The 9,559-nt window shown below is 63.6% G+C and overlaps 1 protein-coding gene across 3 annotated transcripts in view; it reads left to right on the top strand.

The window, feature by feature from the left end:
• Nucleotides 1-9,328, top strand: part of WNT7B (Wnt family member 7B) — a 46,294-nt gene extending 36,966 nt beyond the window's left edge. For all 3 annotated transcript variants that reach the window (XM_090275309.1, XM_090275307.1, XM_090275308.1), the window contains exons 3-4: nt 2,764-3,035; nt 8,001-9,328. In XM_090275309.1, the coding sequence (XP_090131435.1) occupies nt 2,764-3,035; nt 8,001-8,480 (752 nt within the window). In that variant the 3' untranslated portion in view covers nt 8,481-9,328. The remainder of the gene's footprint in view (nt 1-2,763; nt 3,036-8,000) is intronic.
• The last annotated feature ends 231 nt before the right edge of the window (nt 9,329-9,559 follow it).

Below are 9,559 nucleotides of genomic sequence, written 5' to 3' on the forward strand. Positions count from 1 at the left end.
AGCAGTTCCGGAATCCCCGTCCCCCGTGTGGCCAGTGAGCTCCAAATCCTAATGGCACAGCGTCTGACCCCAGCACCTGCACAGAAAGTGCCATCTGCTTCACGGGACATCTCTGGCCTGCCACAGTCGGGCTCTCCCGGACCTCAGCCACCTCTTTCCTTATTACTCTTGACCTCATACTTCTACTGCCAGCAGTACAAATGGTGTCACACCTCTGCACCTTTGCTCCTGCGGCGGCCAGGAGTGCGCACACACACCAGACACACCCTGAATACACACTCTACACAGGCACACTATACACACACTCACACACACTTACAGGGAGTTAACACATACTTCTTGTTAAGATTTTAAGATGTCACCTCTTCCAGGAAGCCTTCCCAGACTCCACACCCCCAGAAGCAGGTCAGGGAATCCTTTGAGGTTCTATGACTCCCTGTGGCCCCTTCTTCCAGAGTTCTGTGGTCACCTCCTTTCCTGGAATCCCCCACCTAGTCTGTGACTCCTGCCTGTGTGTGAGCTTGTTGGCAGGCTCTGCTGGGCTTGGGCAGCACAAGCAAGCAGTTCAAGAATGCACTTCACACCCAACAGACTTCCTTTCAGGTCGTATTGACCTAATTTAGAGCCGGGGAGGTCGATTCCCATCTTTTCCCTGTTCCTGTCCCTATGTCTGTCTGGGAGACCCTGGTCAGCTAGCCCCGATAGCCCAGGGACTTGGGGCACCTCCATGCTCCTCAGAGAGCTACTCACTGTGCTGAAAGATGGCTCTTTATGGAGTGGTGCCGGGGAAGCAGAGCCCCTGCGGTTGGCTGGTTCCCAGGTGGCCGTGCACTGACCCAAGCTGGGAGGGAAGGGCCGCGAGGGAGGGGGCTGGATCCCAGCAGGACCCTGGGAAGGTGGTGGAGGCCCCGTGCCCTCTCCAGATTCAAGGTTTCTGGGGAGGAAGGGATGCCCCAAACCACCCTCCCCTCTGCTCTACTCAGAGGGAGAAAGTCTCCAGGGAGCTGTGGCCCCTCCATGGTGATGGAGGCCACCTGAAGCCTCCTCTGTCCTGGGCCCCTGAGACCGGTGGGTCCCCCCCGGTCTTCACTCTGGATGGAAGGAATCCTGGGAACAGGGACCCACATCAGTGAGCTCCCCAGGGAATAGGGACCCCACCGAGGCTTTTGGCCACCCCAGGGAACTAGGACTTCACCAAGGGTGAGACCCCAGGAGAACAGGGACCCCATCTAAGGGACCCCCCAGGTGATTGGTGGGTGAGGAGGTGGACCCCAGAGCACACAGCGAGCGCCAAGCACAAGGCTGGGCATTAGTCAGTGCTTAATGGGTGTTTCGGAATGAACCGAACTTGACTCTTGACCCTCTCTCAGTCTGGAGGATGGCCCCAGCCCCCACCAACAGGGACAGAAGCCAGGTAAGCAGTGGGGTTTATTGGCAGTCAGGAACACAGGTACAGGGCTTGTGTAAGGAGAGGGTCGTGGGTTTCCAGCTGTCCCCCCGAGATGGAGGCTGGGCCTGCCCTGTTCTTGCTTAGCCAGGGAGGGAGAGTCTGGCTCATCGGAGCTGGACTTAGGAACAGTTTGCATCACTGAGCTCCGTGCCTGCAATGCCAGGCGCTGGGGACCACACAGACCTGACCATGGCCCGCAGGGAGCCTCTGTGCTCATGGGCAAGGCGAGAGGGGTCTGTGAGATCGGGGCCAGGATGGCGGGATGCACAGCGCCTAGCCAAGGGTTGTGGAAAATAAGGAAGAGTTGGACCCGTCCGTCAAAGGGGCCTTTGGACCCATGTGTAGCCAGGAAGTCCCAGTGGTGGGGCTAACCACGTGGACAATGTCAAGAGCAATGAGAGGGTCAGGCTTGCCATGGAGGGAGGTCAGGCAGCGAGGGCTCACTCTGGCTTGTAGTCTGGGAAGGCTGCCTGGAGGAGGAGGCATGAAAACTGGCCTTGGAAGGTGGTTAGGATTTGGGCAGGAAGAGGAAAGGAATCCCACTAAAAAGGCCAGGTAATCTCCAGCGGCATGAGAGTGGTACTGGAAGGAGAGTTGTTGTTTTGGGTAGAGGATGAACAGAAGGCTGGGCGACCAGCTGGGCTTGGGCTCTTGGCATAGACTTTGGGTTTGGACCGCGGGCCTCCTCTTCCCAGCTCAGGCAGGGGAGAGCCGTGGAAGGCGCTGGGGGAAGACGGCCAGAACCGCACTCTGGGCCCACGTTGGTGACGGCCAGGGGTGAGGGATGCAGGGAGGACCGGCCCCCACGTCTGGGCAGTTCAGGGGCCCCTGAGGCAGGCTGGGGCACTGGAGAAGGGAGACTCGGGAGGCGAGGGCCTGGTGGCAGGGTGTCAGAGGGCGGTCACAGAGAGGGAGGTGGCAACGGAGGCTGGGGCGGGCTCCGAGCCGCATTGATCCTGCCTGGTTCCTGGCTGGCAGGGCCCCCGGGGGGGTCTGCACTAGTGGCTGGTTCATGAGGAGCAGCGCTGGGCGCCTGGTGGAGGGGGAGGGCAGAGGCCCGGGTCCGCACCCCCTGTCACAGGGGCCACCCACTACTGTCTCCCACGGGTGGGGAAACTGGGCCCCTCCAGCCCCGGCTCTTGGGACAGGGAGAGAAGGGTGTTACCTGCTGGTGGCGGGGGCGCCACCTGCCCCCGGTGCTCGCTGTACACCAGGCGCCGACCGCGCCGCAGGGCCACGCAGCCGGCGGGAGCAGGCCCCGAGCCCACGCGCGGAGACCGGGGCCTCACCGGCTGCGCCGTGCCCCCCCGCAGGGAGCCGTGAGGCCGCCTTCACGTACGCCATCACGGCGGCCGGCGTGGCCCACGCGGTCACGGCCGCCTGCAGCCAGGGCAACCTCAGCAACTGCGGGTGCGACCGCGAGAAGCAGGGCTACTACAACCAGGCCGAGGGCTGGAAGTGGGGCGGCTGCTCGGCCGACGTGCGCTACGGCATCGACTTCTCCCGGCGCTTCGTGGACGCCCGCGAGATCAAGAAGAACGCGCGGCGGCTCATGAACCTGCACAACAACGAGGCGGGCAGGAAGGTAAGGCGCGCGCGGGGCGGGGCGGTGGCCGGCTGTGGTCGCTGGGCCCTTGGGGTCGGGACCCCCCAGCACCTCTCCCAGCGGAGGGAGTTGGGAACCCGGACCCAAAGGTGCGGTGAGGGTGGCGCTGGGCAGGACGGTGACCGTGACCCTCCCAGCAGGTCTAAAAGGCGGCAAGGCGGGAGCGATGAAGTGATGCGCCCACCCCTTCCTGCCCGCGGCGGGCCGTAGGAGGCAGGCATGAGACAGGGACCCTGTGTGCACGCAGGATGGAAGCCAGACCTGGCTGGGGACCCAAGGGTGGGGGAGATCTGGGCCCAGAGGGGTCACACCAACATAGCAGGAAAGGCTTCTCAGAGGAGGTGGCCTTTGGCTCAGTTTGCCATGAGAGGCCTAAGGAAGGGGTGTTCGCAGGAGGGAAGAGCATCCTGGGGAGGGTGGAACCCGAGCCGGGGGCTCCTGAGCAGCAGCCTGCTGCATGCACGTAGTGGGTGCCGTGTGGCGGGTGATAATGGAGGACATTCAGGCAAGGACACACTGGGGAAGAAGTCAGGGCGGGCCCAACCTTGCCTCAGGGAGATGAGGGCCCCAGATACCGGGCTGGGAGGAGCGGCCACCATGGCGGCAAGATGGCCAGAGATAGGCCAGGCAGCAGAGCAGAACACCTCCCCGGGTCTGATTCCCTAGCCTCCGGGGCTGCACGCAGGACGCCAGGGCCTCAGGGCTCTGCAGGCCTGGGACAGACTTGCCTCTCCAGGCAAAGAGCAGTTGAAATTGCTCAACAAACACTCACTCAACGAATGCTCCTGGCCCCTCTGTGTCAGCGCTACGTTGGTCATAGGGGACAGAGAGGAGTCCTCATGAGGGGAGCAGAGGCCATACCCAGGGACAGCAGGAGCCCTGGGGACTGGCGGGAGGAGGAGCAGAAGCTCCCTGGAGGTGGTGATGCCCAAGTGTAGCCTTGAAGGATATGCCAGAGCTCAGACAAGCAGAGGCAGAAGGAGCTGGCACTGGGGTGGGGGCGGGGCTGCAGATGGTTCAGGCTGGCGGGAGAAGGAAGGGTGGGCAAGACAGGGCTGGAGGAGTAAGCAGGGGCCGGCCAGAACAGGCCCTGGACGCCCGGCCAGGCATTCGACTTTGATCTGGTAGAAGTGGAGGTTGCCACTGCAGCGGGCGGTGGTTAGATTTCGGTCTGATGAACAAATGAAGGAAAGAATGAGTGACAGCCTTTGCCTCCAAGGAGCTCACAGACAACATGCAGGCACCATTCTCTAGGCACGGGCAGACTGAGATCTGTGCCTGGCAGCGCAGAGGAAGGCAAGATTCACTTAGCTGGAGGCATCAGGAGGGCTCCCTGTAGGAGGCATAGCTGAGTTCTCCATGGAACCACCTTGCTCTGAGCCCCTGCAGTGGCCTGGGTCCTAAGCAGGTGCTTTCCCACAGCCCTGGGAAGAAGGTCTCACTGTCCCCATTTGACCCAGCTGCGGAGATGCTGGTGGCCCCGAGGCCTGAGCTCTGGTCACTGCTCCATGGGGACGTGTGAATGAGCAACACCGAGGTGGGGAAGGGAACTCGCAGTGGAGGGACCAGCACAGGCAAAGGCACGGAGCAGAGCAGCCAGGCCTCCAGGCCGCCAGCCCAGCTCAGGGTGTGGGCGGGCGGGGAAACCAGCGGGCTGAATGGGCCTTGTGGCAAGGACCGAGGCAGCCAGGTGGGTTTTGGCCTCGGGCACAGGTACTGCTGCAAGTCCCCGAGGGGGAGTGGGGCTGAGCAGCTCGAGAGGCAGGGTGTGTCTGATTCGGTTCCTGGGTCCCGTGTGAACCCAGGCCTGGCCTGGAGTGGGGCTTGGAGGTGCTTGGAGAAGGACAGGCAGTGAAGAAGGCTTTGGGCCAGAGGCAGGCAGGGGAGATGGGGGGCGGGATAACTGGGAGGCTGGGGAGGGGTTCCAGGCCTGGCCACGGGGACGAGCACATGGGAGGGTGAGCTTGTGGCAGGATTTGCACTGGGGTAAAGCCATGAACTGAGGAGAAACGGGATCATGGGGGTGTCAGCAGTTTGAGGGCCCATCAGGGACAGGGTGGCCACAGGAAAGGATGCGAGTGGTCAGGAGCTGGGATTCTAGGGCCAGCGCTGTCCCTGTCTATCTGTGAGGCAGTGGCTGACCCCATCCTTCCACTGAGCCTCAGTTTCCTCATCTGCCCAGTGGGCATACAGCTCCTTGTCGCCCCCCCCACCCCCACCCCCCCGCTCCTTCACGTGGAGCTGATCTTCCTGCCTCTTCTGGCCCCTGGGCCCTCCAGGTGCTCCTTGGCTTGTGGCCCCATCATCTAGCCTCTGCCTCCGTCTTCACGTGGCTTCTCCTTTGTGGGTTTCCTCCTCCCTGTCTCTTGCAAGGATAGGATACGTGTCCTCGGATTCAGGGCCCACCCCGGTCCAGGATGATTTCACCTCAAGTCTTACCTTAATCACATCTGCAAAGTCCCCATTTCCAAATAAGTCCGCATTCTGAGGTTCCAGTCGGATGTGCATTGAGGGAAACACCCTTCAGCCCACCCTGGTCACGGCGCTTGCCTCCCCCATCTCTGGCGGGCCAGGGGCAGACCTGCCCTCCTGCTCTCCTGCTGGACTCCAGGTTCCCTGTGCACCAAGCTGTGACTCCCCTAACCTGGCCATCACTGAACACTGCTCCGAGAGTGGGGGCCCCCCTTATTCCAGAAAGAACCCTAAGTCAGTTCTTTCCTGGAGCCCCTGTCCACCCCCACACTACCTGCTGGAGGTGGCGGTAGGGGGAACCGAGGCTGGGGGAGGGGCCGGCTCAGTCCCCTGCTCTCCTGGGTAGGGCGGGTCACTCTGTACCCTCCCAGGTGGTCTCCTGGGGCAGTGGGGCTGGCGCCGCGTTCACTGGCGCTCTTATCTCGAGAGCACGGGAGACGGAAACGGCACATTCTTCAGTCCTGTGATCACTTCCCAGGAGAGGCTTAGGCTGGGGGACCCGGCCAAGCGAGGATGCGGCCCCTCGCCCTGCAAACAGCTGCCCAACCGGCTCCCTCTGCCTCTGTCACCGGCCTGGCCACACAGGGTCCCCGGGTGGTGGGTGGGGGCTGGACTGCTGGGCCTTCATGAGGACAGGGAGGTGGGACAGAGGGAATGGGTTCAGGCAGGTGGCTCAGCCGAAGTGGACACGTGGGTGGCGAGTAAGCCTGGCCCACCTCGCCGGCACCGCCTGCTGCCCGGACGCCTCTGCCAGGTCTCCGGCTATTGCAGTCCGTCTAGGAGGAACCTCCTGGGCTGGCAGCCTGGGGTGGACGGTTCCCCAGGCTAGCAGTTCTGAGCAGGACATCCTCTGGTCAGCTCTTGGCCTGAGGGGCACACACACAGTGGGCAGTGTGGCCAGGGTGGGGAAGCTTCCAGGCCTTGAAGGACCAGTGAGTGGAGGGAGGGCTTTTAGGAGAGGGGAGGGTTCAAGCAAAGATGAGCACGGGGAGGGGGGTGGGAGGGAAGATGTCTGACCTTGATGGACGGGGAACAGGGCAGGAGGCAGCAAGGAGGCCCAGAGATGCTTTTCCCTGGGAGAGTCCCGCTGGGGTCCCACCCTTCACCCAGACCCTCCGACCAGACTTGTGGCCTGTGCCCTAGACCCAGACGCCCCATGGCCCTGCAACCCCAGTTCTGAATACTCCCCAGCATGCCTGCCCCCTGAACTCCAGGCCCACCTGGCATGGGCGGGAGGCACGTTTGCGCCAGATCTCCCCTTGGTGGGGATGGCGACCCGCCTTGTTCATGTGCACCCCCTTCTGGAACACCCTCCTCTTTATCAAATGAACTCCTCCTCCATGATCACGGGGTGCAGCACCTCCTCCTCCAGGAAGCCCCCAGCCCAGGCACGCTCACCCCGACAGGATGAGGCCCCCACAGCTCCTGCGCTTTGCTGTTTTGTGAGTCAGTTTCCTTCTGTTTCCCACACTGGGCTGCGAGCACCCGGGCATCCTCGCTGAGACTTGGCCCCACGCCGCCCGGGCAGGAAGAGAGGTTGGGATGCCTCCGTGGGATGTTCTCTCGCCCCTTCCCCTCCCTGCCTTCACTGGGGATCTCCTCTGGGCCAGGGCTGGGCTTGTGGCTCCGGACGGAGGCAGAGGGTAGCCAGGTTCCTTCAGGGCTGGGCCACAGCCGAGAGGCTGGGGGAGCGGGGACAGCTGACGAATGGCAGCTAATGATTCCCATCTTTAATCAGCCTGGCTGGCAGGGCCCTTTCGATCCGGGTAAATGAGTACCTGGGGTCAGGGCTGGTTCTGGGAATCGGCCTTCCGGGGCCAGGGTGGGAGGCCCAAGGAAAACACAGCTTGGAGCTGGGGAGAAAGAACAACATGGGCCGGGGACGCCTTCCCAGCAGGCCTCGCTGGCTGGTGCGCGGCCCCCCACCCATCCGCCCCTCCGTCCTTCAGCAGGTGCAGTGCATCGAGCTTCACGTCCACACCGGGCTCTCACTGAATTGATTACGTGCGGGCTGCAGGCCGGCCCCCACCAGGCCCGAGGCCATGGGAGAGCCCGGGGTGGAGGGTCTGCACCTGTTAAGCACCTACTGTTGCTGGGCCCGGTACCATGGAGAGGCGCCTGCCCCCCACCACCTGGCTGCACCCCCTGCTGTCCTGCTCACCAAGCCTCAGTACCCTTGTGTGCGTTGACCCCCCCAGCTCCCCAAAGGGCAGTGATGAGAATCGACTAAGCACTTTGGATAATGGTGTGCCCAGCTCTGCTGAGTTCTAAATGCTCCCACGGGTCCCCCACAAGGCCCTGAGCGGTAGGGACCTGCGGTCCGCAGCCCCCTTCAGCGGAAGAAGAGACTGAGGCTCAGAGAGGGGACACGCAGCCATGGTGGCGCTGTGGGAAGTGTGGGGGAGCCGGCTCCTCAGTGGGGTCAGGGGGGGCCCCGCGCACCCTCAGCCCTGCCCTGTGTCCCGTCCGCAGGTCCTGGAGGAGCGCATGAAGCTGGAGTGCAAGTGTCACGGCGTGTCGGGCTCCTGCACCACCAAGACGTGCTGGACCACGCTGCCCAAGTTCCGCGAGGTGGGCCACCTGCTCAAGGAGAAGTACAACGCGGCCGTGCAGGTGGAGGCGGTGCGCGCCAGCCGCCTGCGGCAGCCCACCTTCCTGCGCATCAAGCAGCTGCGCAGCTACCAGAAGCCCATGGAGACGGACCTGGTGTACATCGAGAAGTCGCCCAACTACTGCGAGGAGGACGCGGCCACGGGCAGCGTGGGCACGCAGGGCCGCCTGTGCAACCGCACGTCGCCCGGCGCGGACGGCTGCGACACCATGTGCTGTGGTCGCGGCTACAACACGCACCAGTACACCAAGGTCTGGCAGTGCAACTGCAAGTTCCACTGGTGCTGCTTCGTCAAGTGCAACACGTGCAGCGAGCGCACCGAGGTCTTCACCTGCAAGTGAGCGCGCGGCCCCGCCCCCGCGCCGGCCCCGCCCCCGCGCGGGCCCCGCCCCCGCGCGTTTGCACAGGGCGCCCCACCTGCAGGGTCCACAGCGGGCCGGGGCGGAGGGGGCTGCAGGGGGCCGCAGCGGGTGGGGCCCCGCCAGGCCGTCCCCCTCTCCCTGTCCCCGGCGGCTCCTTCCTGCCGTGCCCGTCACGTCCTGGCGCAGAACAGTGCCCACCACCCGGCCGAGGTGTCCTGGACGGGGCCGCGTGTATTGCTTTGCTCTTCTTCGGGAAAGGGGCCACACGCATCCCCAGAAAGCAAAGCGACGACAAGACTGGGTGTGCCCCTCCCCGCCCGGTGGCCTGGACGTGCAAGTGCCACGCCGGCCGGCCCCACGTGAGACTGTTTCCTGGACCGCATCCGCCGCTGGGCCCTGGGGTGGTCTGGGCAGATGTTAAAAAAATTATTTATGTTTCCATAGTATCAGAAGAGGACTCTTAGCATTAAGGCATAGCTGGTCCTAACTCCGTACTCCGTGTTAGCGCACCCCACTCTGTCCGTTGCTTCCTCTCCCGGGCCCGCTGGAGGGTCCCTGTGCCCTGCCCTGGGGCAGGTGGCTGTGTCCGAGCGGTCCCCAGGTGAGCTGGGCAGGGGCTTGGTGACCAACATGGCCCTGAGAGGGCCTCTGAAGACAGCTCTGGACAGGGACCTCTGGCCCCTCTTTTCTTCTTTCAGGAAAACCATATCAAATGAATCAAAATGTCATCCGTGTGAGGTCCTGGGAGTGCCGAGTCCCCCCAATGCTGTGGCCCTCCCAGCCCCTGGCACCTTGCAGTTTACAGAGCCACCTCCCACTCCGGGGCCAGCCAGCCAGACCCCAGGATGGCGCTGTGCTTGGGGGGGGGGGCTGGGGGGGCTGGGGGTAATTCAGGGTGTGTGCCTCATTTGACAGATGGGGACCCTGAGGCCCAGAATGGAGCACTAGCCAGTCCCCCATGGTGGCCCCCATGCCCCCAACTGTACCACTCTCCTGCTGCCAGCCTCACTGGGGTCTCCACAACGCCCCCAAGAGGTGCCTTTGAGGGTTTTTGGTGG

Source organism: Furipterus horrens, unplaced genomic scaffold, assembly GCF_987537825.1.
Source record: "Furipterus horrens unplaced genomic scaffold, mFurHor1.1.pri manual_scaffold_4, whole genome shotgun sequence".
In the NCBI taxonomy this organism is placed as follows: Eukaryota; Metazoa; Chordata; class Mammalia; order Chiroptera; family Furipteridae; genus Furipterus; species Furipterus horrens.